Source organism: Staurois parvus, unplaced genomic scaffold, assembly GCF_062004578.1.
Source record: "Staurois parvus isolate SC_StPar_1 unplaced genomic scaffold, SC_StPar_1.0 ptg000652l, whole genome shotgun sequence".
In the NCBI taxonomy this organism is placed as follows: domain Eukaryota; kingdom Metazoa; phylum Chordata; class Amphibia; order Anura; family Ranidae; genus Staurois; species Staurois parvus.
The window spans coordinates 2,303,238-2,320,833 of record NW_028318448.1 but is presented as its reverse complement, the minus strand read 5'-3'; the positions used below and the strand labels follow the sequence as shown (position 1 = coordinate 2,320,833).

At 38.5% G+C, this 17,596-nt stretch overlaps 1 protein-coding gene across 1 annotated transcript in view; it reads right to left on the bottom strand.

Annotated features, from left to right (window-relative positions):
- The window catches only part of BMP5 (bone morphogenetic protein 5), a 185,202-nt gene that overhangs the window by 26,568 nt on the left and 141,038 nt on the right, over positions 1-17,596 (bottom strand). The window contains exon 3 of the mRNA XM_089694137.1: positions 9,868-10,016. Coding sequence (XP_089550263.1) covers positions 9,868-10,016 — 149 coding nt within the window. The remainder of the gene's footprint in view (positions 1-9,867; positions 10,017-17,596) is intronic.

Here is a 17,596-nt window from a genome sequence, read left to right as displayed (position 1 = left end):
TACAAATCATTAGTGAGACCTCATCTGGAATATGCAGTTCAGTTTTGGGCAGAAATTCACAAAAAGGATATTGAGGAACTGGAGAAAGTGCAGAGAAGGGCAACCAAACTGATATGAGGCATGGAGGAGCTCAGCTATGAGGAAATCTTATTGGAACTGAGTTTATTCTCTCTTGAGAAGAGGAGATTAAGGGGGGATATATACTCAACATGTATAAATACATCAGTGGCTCATATAGTGAACTCGGTGTAGAGTTTTTCACCCCAAGGTCTTCACAGAGGACAAGGGGGCACTCTTTACGTCTGGAGGAAAAGAAATTTAATCTCCAAACATGGAAAGGCTTCTTCACAGTGAGAGCTGTGAAAATGTGCAATAGACTCCCTGAAGAGCTGGTTCTGGCAAGCTCCGTAGATTGTAGGGATGCACCGATACTGTTTTTTTATAGGTGAATACGAGTACCGATACTCTCTGTCAGGTACTCACCGATACCGAGTACCGATAGTTTGCGGTGTGATTTGTATTAATGGATGCAAATTGCACTGCAAGGATTAGCATGCGATTTGAGCAGGAATGCGTTTCCTGTCCAAATCACATGTGGTTTCCCCACTGCTCCTGTGTGAAACCCAGGCTTGTCATAGCCCGTGTTCACACAGGAGCAGTGCAGGAAACGCTGTCTTTCCTCTCCCTGCAGCGATGACAGTTCGGGCTAAATGGCATCCGATTGGTCAGCTCCTGAGTTCACTGCTCCTGTGCGGACTCGGGCTATGACAAGAAATCACATTCCTGTTCAAATCACATGCTAATCTTTGCGGTGCAGTTTGCATCCATTAACAAAAATTGTACCGCAAAGTATAGGTTAAGGTATCAGGAGTATCTTCACGAGTATGAGTACTCATGAAAATACTCGGTTTCAGTATCGGTGCATCCCTAGTGGAGTGCTTTAAAAAATTAACATCATTTAATTGGATACTAACATTTATAGATAAAGATAATCCAAGGAATTTTTTCCCCTGCTGATTCTTTGCATTCCTCTAGATCAACTGTGGGTATAGGATTCTGTATATAGGACTGTTTTTTTTTCCCTTTTATTAGTTGAACTAGATGGACTTGTGTCTTTTTTCAACCCGACTATGTAACTACTGTATTTATGTAATTATGTAACAATGTAAGTAAATCCAGATATCATGGACAGAGAGAGGAAGTCAAACACCTCCTCAATTTCAAGAAACACACATCATTGTAACATAATGGGAGGTTTTGGGGTACAAAGTAAAAATAAAGCTTCTACTACTTTGCCACAAAGAACTTAACTGTTCAGCTATTCTGAAGTACATTCAATTTAAGGATTAGTGATGGGAAAACTGGATAATGTTCATATTTCAGGAGGTTTGGTAAACCCAAGAAAAAATCCACTAAACCCAAACACAGTGCCATGATTGAAATCTTTGTGAACCAATCTTTGCAAGTTTTTTTTATTGAAAATGGGTAGCTGGGCACTGCCATGGGGTACATGTACCAATGAAAAAAAAAATATTGTTCAGCAGGAAGAGAGTTTTTTAATGTGGTCTAAAGAGCAACATTTAATTTAATTCTTTCAATAACTTTGCTTTGGGGATGTCTTAATGCTTCACTGTGAATGCAGTAGGATGTACTTCTTAAAAGGTGATATTTTGTGTTTACCATAAGCATCCAAGGATCTATCATTGGGTGGTGTTAGTGGTATTATTGCTAAATGACAGTTTCCCACCAGCATCTGTTTGCCAACAGATTAGGGGATCTTTCATTTAGCAGCACCCCTAGATCCTTCTGTTTGTAAACAAAGGGTCAGGGATCCTGGGTGATGTCATTGAGAAAATAAGGTCATGACCATATTTGATCAATGATAGCACCTAGAATTCTTAGTCCCTTTATTTACATTCCAGTTGCTCCATGGATCGGTCATTTGTGAAAATAGTATTGGCATGATAGCAGGGCTGTGGAAGAAAATCAATGGATCATACTCATCAAGCATCACTTATCCCCATTAACTTGGATCTATATCACTGGATGATGTAACTGATATTACCCTGGGGAAAATTGTTTATGTTTTCCTAATGAATTAATACATTTTTAACCACTTCAATACTGGGCACTTTTATCCCCTTCCTGCTCAGGCCAATTTTCAGCTTTCAGTGTTGTCACACTGACAATTGCGCGGTCATGCAACACTGTACTCATAAAACATTTTTATGCTTTTTTTCACACAAATAGAGGTTTTTTTTGGTAGTATTTAATCACCACTGAGTTTTTTATTTTTTGCTAAATACACAAAAGAATTCCTGAAATTTTTTTTTTCGTTTCTGTTAAGAAATGTTGAAAATAAATAACCTTTTTTCATAAATTTAGGTCAAAATTTATTCTGCTATGTTTCTTTGGTGAAAATACCCCAAATTAGTGTATATTATTTAGTCTGTAGGAAAGTTATAGAGTCCACAAACCATGGTATATATATCTGACAATCAATCAATCCTGATGTACTGATGGCCAATCTTTATTTCTTGGGACCCAAAAATGCCAGGATAGTACAAATGCCCCTGAAATTACCCATTTTTGGAAAACATCAGTCCAGGGTATTTAGTAACAGGCATGGTGAGTTTTTTTAAGTTGTAATTTGTTTGTTCGAATTTTTTGGAAAAAGAAGAAATGAAAAAAGAATAAGTTCATCACACGATACAGATGGGCTGTGATTGGCCCTGTCTGTACCATGTGACTGCTCCGATCAATCACAGCTAACAACACAATTGTATACAATGGATGGCATAAAAGGAAGCCATCCATTGTATACAATTGTCATGTGATCTGCTGTGATTGGTCACATGACACTGGCAACTGGCCGGTGTAGTGATCTGTTATCGGCTGTGTCAAGTGGATACAGCTGGTGACAGATCGTGCAGCTGCATGGCCCTGCGGCAGCGTGAGCTCCACCTTCTGAAAGGACGTCATATGACGTCCACTCAGAAGGAGGAGGCCGGCAATCTGCTATAGGCCAGACGGGAAGATGTTAAACACTTAGAAATGTGTTAAATGTTTATTAATTCATTCACAGACATTTGATTTGTTTCATGATACATATTGGTCATAGATTTTGGATAGTTTTGGTAGATTGATTTTATTTTATTTCACTCTATTGATTTATTTTTTATTTGACACACACTATAACAGAGTTTATTGAGATTTGATAGAGAATAAGACATTATAATAAGACAAATAGCAATATATCACAGTTAGTGCAGTGTCACCTCCCTTTCTTATCATTTTATATTGACCAAATAATTTATTGTACAGAAAATCTATCTGGCAGCCATTTACTCCATGTCATATGTTGATGTACTAAAGGCATGCAATGTCATATGTTGATGTCCATGTCATATGTTGATGTACTAAAGGCGTACAATTTCGCTTTGTTAGTGTGGTATTCAGGGGCGGACTGACAACTCATGGGGCCCCCGGGCAATAGGGGATCATGGGGCCCCTGTGTCCTTGCCCAAACTCAAAAATGCCTATGAAAAAGGTACCAGGGGCATCTCATGGGGCCCCCTACTGACCCCGGACCCTCGGGCAGTGCCCGAGTTTCCAAATGGTCAGTCCACCCCTGGTTGTATTTATTTCAGCCAACTAATCCCATAAAAAGGAATTTTATTTAATGCAAGAAAGCAATTGACAATAAGAGTGGGCACAACATTTAGGAAATTCTTTTTTTATAATTTTTTTGCAAGTGATTGAGAGTTTAAAGAATATGTTATCCCAAAATTTCATATTCCTGATATGTGTCTCTAATACAATGTACTTGTGTTAAAAAGTCTCCTGTCCTCTTTGTATTGCTTCCTTTGTGTGAAATACCTGGTGATCCTTCCACTTTGCATGTTTTCCTGTTGCAAACTGACCACGCTAGGCAGTTTTTTGGCTGTGCTGGTCAGACTTGTGCTGACATGCCCTACCCCCCACACAGCCATTAACTGGGTAGATTAGTGTTGCTCTGTTTCTTCAACCGCAGCTCTCTAAGTCTCTAAGTCCCTTTTATAATGTGTGTATATATATATATATATATATATATATATATATACACATACAGGATATACACACACAAATGTTTTACTTTGCATTTCTAATTTAAACTGAATGCGTTGTTTTACAGATTAAGGGTTTGCATATGCTTTAACATCAACACAGGTACATTAAGTGAGTAAAAATATTCTTTTACTGAATCAATCCAATACCTGAGACATTGTTAAATCCACAAATTTTAAAACTCATAGCTGATTGGACTGCTGTTGTTTGTTTTTTTGTTTTGTTTTGTTTGTTAAAATGTAAAAACTGAGGGGCTACAGCTCCTAAACCATCTGCAATCATTTGCCAGCTGAACAACACCTGCTGTTACAGTTGTTTATATCCTCCCTATTGGAAAGCCTACCTTCCCAAACGGTAGGGTATATAAATGCGTAAGCAATGGCAGCCACAAAAATAACAGTGTTACTTTAAGGTGTTTTGGGTGGTATGGGTAAAATATTAAAAGGCAATTTTTAATTTAAAAAAATTGCACTTTGTAATTTTTGTCCTATTTATTATATATTTTGCTTATTTGAAAGTTTAATTCGACCTGAGATCTTCCCGTTTTCTAACAATTAATACATATTCTGCTAACTTAATTGCATTTATAGGATGGTACTACTAAAACACATTTTCTGGATTATTCTTAGATTGTTAAAGTGGTGCCCATGAGTATTTCCTTTTAACATGCACTGTATTTTTTGCAAAATATTAATTTTTTTTCACAGTATGTTTTTTTTTCAATGGATTAGTTTAAAAAATGTTAATTATTTTTATTAGCATTTTTAAAATACAGTTAATACAGTTTGCTGATATTCTAGTTTTCCTTCCTACAGTTTTTAACAGCCAGCGAACTTCATAAACAAGACAAGAAAACAGTAACTTTTAAGATGGAATTGGTTTTAGCATTTTTTTTTTAAGAATGTGTTTATCATATCATTTTGAAATGATAAATCTTCTATGTAGAGGCACAGCAAGGAAAATAAACACTGGTCCACAAATAAGACGAATGACAAAATCCAAGTAGCACAGCAGAAGGCAGTGAATGCCCATAGCATCAGTTATTGTAGGCTTTAAGCATTCAAATCTAGTGTTTATCAAGAAAAGAGGGCCCTGAATTCTTCTTAGCCCATGAAAAGGGTCCAGATAACCAAACAGTATTAAATTTAAGAGTGTACCACTTAGGTGAACAGTGAAAACTTACATGCACATCACATAGAAATGCTCCATGATTCATTGTCCTGCATACCACATGAGCCTAAAAACTATCTCCTTTTAGACAATAGGGGTAAAGTCTAATATTACTGTTAGGAGAATGATCCCGTTTTCAATTTTTATATATAGACCACTTAAAATGTATTGCGGAAATGTGTTTAAAAGTTTTGATAGTATTCATCATATCTTGATATTCATGAAATTATCATTTAGGGTATTTCATGGGTAACCACATACTTTTGCTAGAAACATGTGGATACCAAAGAGAAATTGGATATGTTTTTTTTTTAATTTAAAGTGGTTTTAGAGGCTCAAGGTATTTACCTTCATGCATTGTATGCATGAAAGTAAAAAACCTTCTCCGTGCAGCATCCCCCCAGCCCTCCTCAATACTCACCTAAGCCCCCTCTTGATCCACTGATGTGCACTGGAGTCTCGCTATCCCGGGACTCCCTCTCCTCATTGGGTAAGACAGCAGCGAGAGCCACTGGCTCCCGCTGCTGTCAATCACAGCCAGTGAGCCAATGAGAAGAGAGAGGGGAGGGAGCCATGGCCATGTGTGTGCAACCGGGGAACCTGACAGGAGGGAGGGCCAGGATCGCTGGCGGGGGACCAGAGAAGAAGAGGATCCAGGCTGCTCTGTGCAAAACCACTGCATACAGCAGGTAAGTATACACATGTTTGCTATTTAAAAAAATTAAGCCTTTAGAATCACTTTAATTGCTCTCTATCTGAAGTATTTTTTATAAAGCCATTTAAGCTTATGGTTTGCAGTTACTACTTTAATTAGAGCTGCTCAATTTAAAGATTTAATCTCTAAATTTTTTGTGGTATTATATGAAAAATTTAAATAAATATTTTTATAATTCAAAAAAAACTGTTGAATTGTACTTTGCAATTTAGTTTTTGAAGTTTTATTTGTATATCTGCTTTATTAAATAGTTACTACAATAAGCAGTAAAAAGTAAATGGTGTGTAGATCCAATAAACTTTTGCACTTTATAATTTTAAGATTTGGGTATGTTGTTAGAGAAGTAAAATGCTATGTTGATATTAAACAAATTCACTCTATTCCTGTTCTGATGTCAACTCAAAACATGTGATTTTCTTCTACTTTCATTTTCGCTAATAGTAGTAAACAGGACAAATAGAGAGGGTGAAGCTCCCTAACAGGGGCAGAGACAGCAATAAAAAAAAACTGACAGGTGTTCTAATCCCTCTCCACTCTCTTCAAAAGTTAACAAAAAAAGTTTTACCTCTAGCTACAATGTACTTTTCCAGCACATTTTAATTTTATCAGAAGAAAGCTGAGGGACAATACTCTCATTGCATCCCTGCTATACTTGCTTTAATAAAGATTTAACTTATATACTACACTATGAGTATTTCCCTCGGTCTCCTGTGAGGAGCTTTTCAATTTTCAGAGCCCTAATGTGATCCATCAGCTCCAGAGAGGGGAACGTTTTTTACCATCAAGGATTTCCTATCTACACATCCCTGGAAGGGGATCTCTGGCTTTCTGGATCCCATCTTCACCACACAAGGGCGCTTCTTCCTCATTATCTCCAGTTCCAGTCCATATTCTGACCAGAGAGAGGGGGGATCTTCAGGATAATTACACACCGCGTATTTTGAATACGCTTCTGGTTAGTGTGCATTTCTACCATATGCACTGGGAATGCAGAGAGCACCTTCACAGAACTTTATTTCATTTCAGTTTCATTTTTATTTTACTATATTGTTTGTGCATTTGTATCATTGGCACCTTCCATTTGTCAGCGGTGCATTTTACATTTTATGCTATTTTACAAGGTTTTATATGGTTTCCTTGAATGTTCAGCTGCTTATTTTAGAGCGCTCACTGTAGCATTTTACTATTACGCACCCATAGGCTTAGCTCTAATTAACTTATTTATAGTATGTCTTTGTTTTAATTAGATGTAACTAAAGCTACTTGACTTGACAAGAAAATCAATAATTAATGACTCATTCCATTCAATTACTTGATTTTCAATTATTGACTTATATTTTCAGTTCAATTATGTACTTGACATTCAGTAACTTGACTAAGAAAATCCAATTAATTCTCCACAAAACAAACGGAGATTGCAAATGCATTTTGTGCAGATATATTTCCAGACTCTTTAGCACCATCTTTAGGGAACTACTTGACATTTTCATTTAAGATTTTTGATGTTAAAGATCTGAAGTAAAAACCCACTATCATATATACACTGTGACAGTGCAAAGTCTTGCCATGGTGTGAGAAGGGTTATGGGGCACCCAAGGTTCTCATCCATACATCTTAAGGACTTGTTCACACCATTGTGCAGAGATGTCACACCTTCTGCAAGGGCACAACAAATACAATTGTTATCTATGTACCCTGTTCACACCACAACACTGTCATTAGCTTTTTATGGTAAGTGTATGCATTCTATGTAGCAAAACTTCCAAAAAGAAGCATCATGGTACCTAAAAATATATATACAATCAAACGAAAATACATATTCTGGGAGTCCCTAGACACCAAGCCAATGAGAAACTTACAAAAAAAGAACTAGTTGTGGACTCAACAGGAATAGGGAATTTGTGAATACTCAAGAAAATATTTCAAACAAAGGAGGTGATCAGTGGCGCACGAAAACTTCTTTATTACAGACAAAATAAAAAATATAAAACAAACACAAAAAATTGTACCATACTCCACAGGTCCCAAAGAGGTCAATCCCTGTCAGGGGAAAACTCATTAGTAGAAAGATAATTGTATGGATGACTCATAGGTAAGACTCATTTGTAAGCTATAACATGTTTCATGCAGGAAAGAGTGCAAAGGCATAATAACAAAAGAACTCCTATACTCAGAATTGACCAGCCATAAGTGCCAGGATAAACCCAGCACCAGACAAATCATACAGTGAGACTGGTGTAAATGTTAGTGTAATACAGGGAGGGATCCAGGAAAGGTAGTAAAACCCCCCATATACACTAAACACCAAGGCATAAAGATCACAACAGCAAATGATCCTAAACGTATGACCACATGTTGTCCAGAGGAGGATGTAAATAATGGTATATAAAAGGCCGGTGACCCTCTCAGGTGCCAAGCTGTAGGGCACCATCCCGAGGAGATCCTAACAGTCCACTATCACCTCCCTCATACATGATCAGGTCAAGGACTAAGCTGGTGTATTGATGGATGTTCCTGAGAGTAGGTATGCTCTAGAGGTGTTTTTAGATGGAAAGTGCCTCCCTTGAGGGGATATAACATGTAGCGGCCATAAATGAACTAGCACCAGGTTTTGCCTCAAATTCTATATACAGTACTTTTGGGTTTTTATTATTTCTCAGAAATATCACTTTGACTGCCCATTCATATTCTTTTTATTCCGAGAAGATACATGGCTTCTTTGCCCAGGCGTTATACAAGGATAACATTTTCTTCTCAATCCAGCATCCAGCATACGCTTGCATGTAGATCCCAATGCCTGTGTATTCACCTTTTTGTTTGAAGTCCTCCTGCCCTTTCATTTACAGCTTGCTAGAAAAATAAAATATTACAGCAGTCCTAGTGAGGGAATACCGGGAAAGGAGAAAGGAAAACATATTTCCTCTTCACTGCAAAAGACTTATGGAATCATGCTACCAAGGTCCAGAAACAGTCTTTTGACAGGAGGTCAAAGATTATTTAGGGCCCATTCACAACACACCGCACTGCAACACAACAATGTGCAAACAGTTCCCAAAATGGTGGACCCAGATTGCAGCAACTTATTGATGCCTGACTGGCTTCTTGTTAGTAAGAACCAGCACAGGTTCTGAGAAGCATGCTCTGGGGTCCCTGAACACCGCGGGTTAATAGTCACTAAAGCATCCATGAGCTGAGATTCTCTTAAGGGTAATGTGGACTGTGACATATCACAGTCAGATTTCAGTAATACATTTTTCCCCAAAAAAGTTTTATTTTTTCTGAATATGAATTATTACCATTTTAATAGCAAAAAGTGCTTATCAAGGTTCTTTTTTAATTGAATATGACATGCTATTGGGAACACTTTCATGAGAAAAAGGTATGTATTTCTAAAATAATCTATGAATGTTACACACATCCACTGTCAACTCTACACTCATCAAAATATGCATAATCATGCTGCTTTTACTTGTCAGGCAATAAAAGGTACCCCACTTCTTTCTCATGTTTGACAATAGGAAAATTAAGCTACATAAGTTAGATGTAGCCCCTCCTCTCACTTTCTTTTGGTTTGAGACCTGTCACATTAAAGGACCAATAGAGCTGTTTGAGAAGTTCAAGGAGACAGGGCTAAGTTTAATTTTATAGGAACTTTTTCATAAAACCTGCCTTTGACTCGTTTAATGAATTTGACATGAACTTTTCAATAAAGAAATTGTGTGTATGCATTTATTCTTTACATGCTCATCTCAAACTGGGCATTGTTAAAAATTAAAAAAAATGAATTTGTCAAACTACAGGAAAAATATTATTTAACACTAATATAAAGAAATTATTAATCTTTGAAACTTTGCACTATAGAAATAGGAACTTACCATCTGATGTTTCAACACACAGTTGTAACCCCAGATTGTTCTGCGGATTAATCACCCAGTGGTTACTGGTCACTGTAATATCAAACACCAGCCAACCAACTTCATAAGCAGGAACTCTCTGAGTATCTAACAAAAAGAGGTCTGCATCTCTAAAAAAAAACAAAAAACAAAACAAAAAAAGTTATTAAATAAATACACATTTACAATACATCATCCTCTATATAGAATCACTTAGGAGGGTTTAAGACACTTCACAAAAGATTACAAGGAGTTCATGTAGTACAAGATACCCAATTACCTAGAAAGCATTCAATAGTGTTCATCAGTTTATATTATGCTACCACTAATGCTCTCACCATCTAGTAGACAGTGGAGTGGATTTCCTAAAGGCAAAAAAGACTGTGCACTTTGCAAGTGCAGTCTCGCTCATTTTCCTTGATACATTTAAATGTGGTAAAGCTTCACTTTGTAAAGAATACCCAATCAGGTGCAAGTAACATAAAAAACAGCATTTTTGCTTGCTTATGATTGGATGATGGAAATCAGCAGAGTTTTATAGCATTTACTAAGCTTTTGGGAAAATGAGTACAACTGCACTTCAGAGTGTACAACATCAAATTATCTGTGCATTATATTTGCTGTCATTGTAAATAAATGATACACAGTGAAAGTCTAAAAAGAGAGTAAACAGCAATGTCTTCCTAGCAAGACAGTATAACAAATGATAAATGCATATCAGAGAATACGCCAATACACACTTTTTTGCATATAATAATTTTATTGTTCAGTATAGCTCAGGGGCGGACAGACCATTTGGAAACTCGGGCACTGCCCGAGGGCCCAGGGTCAGTAGCAGGCCCCATGAGATGTCCCTGGTACCTTTTTCATAGGCTTTTTTGAGTTTGGGCAAGGACACAGGGGCCCCATGATCCCCTATTGCCCCATGACTTGTCAGTCCGCCCCTGCTTGTGTAAAATGCTCTTAAAGCTATATTTTTGTTTAAACAACTATTCCATCAGAGGGGAAAATATATGCATATGATTTAAATATCCTAATCAATCCAAAATATCCTCTCCAATCATCTCTATTATACAGGGAGAATACAGTAGTGGGCAATGTTGTTAATTGTAATCACACTGTTGTCTCTCTCCCTCTCTTCTTGCATTGTATTTGCTGTTTCAGAACCAAGATTGCTTTTGATTTTCTAATCACAGGGACATTTATAGCACTACTAAGAGTGTTGCTATAATTAACCACTTGCCCTCCAGATGATTTACCCCCCTTCCTGTGAAGGCCATTTTTGCGTTATGCTATGCTATGCAGAGCCATACAAAGCAGTGTGCAGGAGCTGACAGGGGAGAGAACTGTATTGTTTATAGACAGTTCTTTCACCAGTCAGTAATACTCGGCAATCAATGGGTGCTGACGAGCAATCACCGGCCAGGACCCAGTGATTGACAGCCGAGGCCACGAATAGCGGCGCGGGTAGGGCACGCGCGCCCCCTACCCAGGGATAAAAAATCACGTACATATACGTGATTTTGTGCACCCCTGCTGCCCTGTGGCAGTATTTCTGCTATAAGGTGGCAGGAAAGTGGTTAAATACACATTCATACAAGTAATCAGAGAATCATTGCTTTGGATATATGAAGATATATATCAGTAAAGGGTAACTGGCAGTGGCTGCAAAATCAGAAAGCTGCTAATGGCTCTTGCCAATGCTACAACCTCTATTTTCAGGTCTGTTCAGGATTCTAGGATTTCAGATTTAAATACTGAAGATCATTAAAAAAAATCCAAATTCAAACCAACAACAACTTTAGCAACAAGTTACAGGTTTAAACTTTCCAAAGCTAATAGTGTTATTTTTAAACACTCTATTAGGTCGAGAAAATATAAAAAAAAGGTAATGCAATATCTTTCTAAATATCACAACGGATGGATTATATTTAGCACACCATAATCAAAATCTACCCTATTCTGGTTTTATTAAAATACCAGCTGCACTTCATAATCTGTCATTTTAGTAAAAACATTCCGACCATGACCTAGAACTAAAAAGAAAGATTCACATAGTTATTAAATAAAAATATGCAATTATAAACACATTTCTAGATTTAAAAAATGTAAACAAAGTTGCTGATTTACTTTTTTAACTCATTAAAAAGTGCTTGTTTTACAAATGCATAGCATTCATGCTTGAGAATGCCTAAAACATAAACACACCTCATATAGGGTCACTAAGCTTCTCCAAGATATTACAGCGTACAGTCATGCAAGCCATTCCAAATTCTAAACTGACCAAATGAATTTTTCTTTAGACCAGATGGTGCACATACCGATATAATCATTACCAATTGAAACCAAACTCAACAATCATCTAATATCTATAATGAGTATAATACTTCCCATAGAATTGTATAAAAAAGCACAGTATAAAACCTACTGGTGACAAATCAATAATAAACACATTAGGAGGTAATTCAAACTCACTTTGTTAACCCACAAATGCCCAAAGCAGTTTATAGTATCTATCTGTGTGGGTTTAAGCCATGTTTTTACCTTTTAACTTACCTAAATAAAAACTTTAGGTTTGCTAAAGTTGTTGCAAATTTGTGAGATCCTTGCCTGCCTCTGCTTGGTAGAAATAATATAAAATAATAACATACCAATGCATGTCATAAAAGTGAGTGCTAAGTGTGAGAGGTTCAGAGTTGCATAATCACATGAGCATTCCCAGGCTTGTAATAAGAAGAAATACCTATTTCGCCTTTCTAGACAAGAAACATTCTTTACAAGTATATGATTAAAGCCCCTTGCTAGGTCTCCCTCCTGCCCCCTCTCTCCAATTCAGCAGTTTCACTGAACCTGTGCCCAGACCAGGGGTGTATTTACCACAAGGCAAACAAGGCATTTGCCTAGGGTGGTATTTTTCAGGGGGAGCAGCACTGCCCCTTGGAAGAAGGGACACATGCCGCATGGAGACCTGGTGAGTTCAGAGAGATGCTGCGGGTTTCATGACAGTGTATGCACAGCCCGGCTCTCAGTCCTGGGGATGTCCAGAGCTGTGAAGGTGAGTGTCTTTCTCTCACCCACCATGGGGGATGGTGGCTGGTGTATGGGGGTCAGTGGTAGTGGAAGGTTCGGGTGGAGGGCAGGGGTGTTCTTGGTCAATGTCAGGCTCTTTCTGCAGGGGGGCACCAATTTGTGTGTTGCCTAGGGCAGCACAAATCCTAAATACACCACTGGCCCAGACAATGGACACTAAAATATTTACATATACTAAATAAGCAGTAAAGCACTTAAAAAAAAGCCCTCATTCACCTTTGTAGCTTTAGTTATTGCAGATAAATTACATAATTGCCAACTGTCACAGATTGCCCAGGACGGTCCCGGATTTTAAAGCCCTGTCATGGCCGGTCTTTGTCACGGGCTCCGTCCCAAAAATAGGAAATAAACCACACCCATTTTTTGACATGGTGAACTTTGCGCACCACCATCTTCTTTTTCTAATTAGGCCACACCCATTAATGAATGCCCTACTCCAAATTAACATACTACTCCCTCTACACTGTCTTTCTGGTCATAAAGGAAAAAAAAGTGTCCCTAAAAAATGTTTTAAATGTTGGCAACTATGAAATTAATCTTCAAAATACAGATTTAGCCCTGGTTATTTTTAGCCTTATGCCCCGTACACATGATAAGAAAATCGTCCGAAAATTTTAGCGGAGCCACTGATTGAACGATTTTCTCTTTGTTTATGAGCAAGATGTTTTAACCGATAACGATATTGTGAATCGAAAAAATCCAGTTGAACAATGGTGAAAAATGTTGTCGTTTCGCATGCGAACGACCGATTTTCTATGCGGTGGTATGACGGTCATATGAAAAAAATCTATCAAGCGCTATCATGCATGAGCGGAAACAGAAGATGACCCAGATGTTTATGTCCAAGGAATCTTCGTAAACACGAACAAAAAATCCAAATGGTAAAAGTAAATTGGCCTAATGAGATAATGAAACCAGAATGATGCATATTATATTTTTATGTGTCACTGTTTATGTATATAGATAAAGTAATAAACTATATTATACTCATTGCTGTTAATTGTTGTGTATATCACTCGTTCTGGCCGGAAGGGCGTGGCTACAAGATCACATGCACACAGCATCACTTCCACTTGTACGGAAGACGTCAACACTACGTATTGCCCGACGAACAATTTTTTTAGATTGGTTAATGTGGGCCATGATGTCAACCAATGAACTAACACCTCTTGAAAGTAGGTAGGTGGTCTTTTTCCTTTTCCTTGGGGGCCCCCTCAAGATACCAACGGTCACACCTGGACACAGCTACGAGATCTCGGAAAGTGAATGCACTCAAATCACCTCAGTTGCGATTGCAAACACTTCAGTTTTATTGGCATAACATCAGGGTTATTATACTGTAGTCTTTAGGCAAACACACCCTCAGACCATCCAATCAAATACATGTACATTATTTTACCTTAACTCAACAATTATTTGTATGAGGTTTGCATTTTCACTCTTCTGCTTTATCTATCATACCATATCTGCTCTAAAGCCCAGACCATGGCTTTAATCTGACCTAACACCCAATTTGTGGTTAAAACTTTTCAGAAGTGAGAGTAAACCTTATCTGCTTTTTTGTAAGGGTTTGCAAAAACACTCATTTCTACATGAAGCTGAGATAGACAGTTTTGTTAGTGTGCACATATCTCATATATGTATATTAAACTAGCATCTTGTATTAGTGTATACAAAATGGATTCAGTTATATTCCATTTAATCCTTTCACCTCTCAGTCATCGGATGACCGATCGGTCGTTTTTCTAATCGTGTATTCCCACCTTTCGTTACGTCCTATTATGATTATTATGTTGCATAAGGATCCTGACAACCTACCAGCCTATTGTAATATAAATACACAGCAGGCACTTCTAAGCTGTTAGGAACTGACTAAAAGCCAGCTTTAAAGTTGCGATCTGTGAGGATCTTTGAAAATTACAGTATATACGTCACCATACAAGCATCTAGAAAGGTTCAAGGATGGCTTGGGTTAAAGCTCTTTTACTGTCACTCTCCCCGCTCCCCATTCTAGTACCAGTCCTGCTCCTATGTGTGTGGCTGCCAGCTTCCAGGTTCTGTTTGCACTGTAGTCAGTCCTAGACTAGGCACTCTCTTTAGCCTCCCTAGCGGTCTGATTATGTCAATATTTCTGTGCTCAAAGCGGTACATTTTTTTTGCATGGAAATATGTTTTTTTTTATTGTAGGCCTGTAATTTTTAGGAATAACTCACTGAAATCTGTCTGAACAAGAGTCTAGTAAACATCCCGAATAGGATAAAATTTGAAACACGAAATCATAAATTATAATATAATAAATAATCATAAAAAATAATAATATAATAATAATAAATTTAATTCAATAATGTAGCCAAACCAAAAACACTGAAATGTGAAATCTAGCACCAAGTTCGCACATCACTGAGCTTAGTCGCAAAATCGTTTTCAGTGTCTGATGACGAATTTCCCCACGAATCATCACTCAATTCTGCAAGTAGTTTTAATTTACTATCGCTGTTCTCTAGCTGGTTTAAAACCGCTTTTGACCTAAAGGGACGCTTTTTGGACACCATGGACGTTTCTCAGTTTCCAGGCAGAAAGAACAGTAAAAATGCAGGCAGGGCACAGGACAAAGCACTCGGGACAAAATGCATGTGAAATGCTTTAAAACAGTAATGTTTTACTAGGAGATTTTAGTATATTGAGTGAATGTCACTTTTAAAATTTTTTAATTTGCTGCTGGTTCCGTCCCCTGTACGTCCCGCCGCTAGCAAGGACTGGAACCTGGAAGACGGATGCCGGCATCGGCTGGAGGAGATGGCCGGGGAAGTTGCAGGGGGGACATCGCAGGAGCGCAGGACAAGGTAAGTGAAACAGGGATCCCAGAGCAACGCTGCAGGGTAATCCCGAATGTAGCTCGGGGTTACCACTTTTGGTACTTAAAGTTTACCCCGAGCTACACTCGGGAATACTGCCAGGGGGGTTAAGCGTATGTATGGTCAAAGTTAAAAATGATATGTTAATCTCTATATTGTTTTTTAACTATTTCTACTCTTATTAATCTGAATAATCTTGATGTTTAAAAACTTACTTTATGAATAGCAGAACACATTTGCCTCCTTGAATGCTGTGATATGCATTAACTATGTCATGTGAGTAGGCACTGCTGTGTAGCAAAATTCACAGAGCCTGCCTTCTGAGCTACAGAGAGCAGTGCTGTAAGGAGGATTTTCCGAAAGACAATTCAGAACAAGAATCACTGCAGGCAGGAAGCAAGCTACCATGATACATGTGGTCCTTGGAAACAAAAAGTAGACAGCAGAGGAGAAGGTGCAAAGCATATAGGGAATCTAGGGAGTTGTGGAAAGAGATGACCTGCAGACATGCAGCACTCACAACCAGGGGCGGACTGACAACTCATGGGGCTCCCAGGCAATAGGGTATCATGGGGCCCCTGTGTCCTTGCCCAAACTAAAAAAAAGCCTATGGAAAAGGTACTAGGGGCATCTCATGGGGCCCCCTACTGACCCCGGGTCCTCAGGAAGTGCCCGAGTTTCCAAATGGTCAGTCCGCCCCTGCTCACAGCATGAAAGGAGATTTTTCAAGAAGGTTTATATCGGATTGTCAAAAATAACTATTGTTTGTTTTGCTATTACCATACTGATGTTAAAATAATGAAAGTATATGCTGTGACTATAGATTTCCTTTAAAGGCTATCTGGATTATTGCTCTGCATTTGAGCATTGGTTCTCCTAGCTATCTGCTAATCCCACCATGCTGTGTACTCCAGTGTTCCTATGATCCCCAGTGTTTCTGTGTCTTTCCTGTGACACCAGCATTCTGTGCTTCTCTGCACTTGTACCCTTGTGCTTTCAGAGATTTGAGCATCCCTGTGCATCCCTGTGCATCCTGTGATCCGTGTACCCAGAGTTTTCCTTGACCCTTGTGCCTCAGTGCTCCCAGAGACTACTGCATCCCTGTACATCCTGTGACCATTGTATTCCGTGTCTCTAGCGGCCCTTCTTCACCAGTAATTCTACAGATTTCTGTACCTCTTGTGCACCCATTAGGAGCACCACTCTAATGCTTCCTGAGACTCCTGTACATCCAGCGACCTATGCAACCCAGTGCTTCTATAGTATCCATTGCACCTTCACAGATAGAACCTGCTAGGGCTGTAACCCAGGATCTGTCCTTCAGCAAATTCCATCATCCCTCACAGTCTGCTCTTGTGAATACCAGGTGACTTCTTTAGACCCTGCGTCTGAGACCTTTTTAGGGCTCATACCTTTGCCATAAGTGCAGTCACCCAGACTCACTAACATTCCATGTCTCCTGAGCATCCAGTGTCACTCCAAGTCTCCTGAGCATTCCATGTGACCACAGCCTCCTGTTTACCTAGAGGGCCTGGTGCTTCCAATGTACTACACTGTATCTCTATTTTGTCCCAGATGCAGGACGCCTCCCTCACCTTTGTCTCCACACAGCTTGCTACTGTTCTGTAACATGACATACATCTTTAAGGCATCCCCAAGCATGTTATTGTGGAGGATTTGTATAAATTTGATGTTGTCCTCAAAGCTGCTTGAAAGACCCTCTCTCCACTTTACAGGGATATATTTTTTTTAAATTTTTTACATTG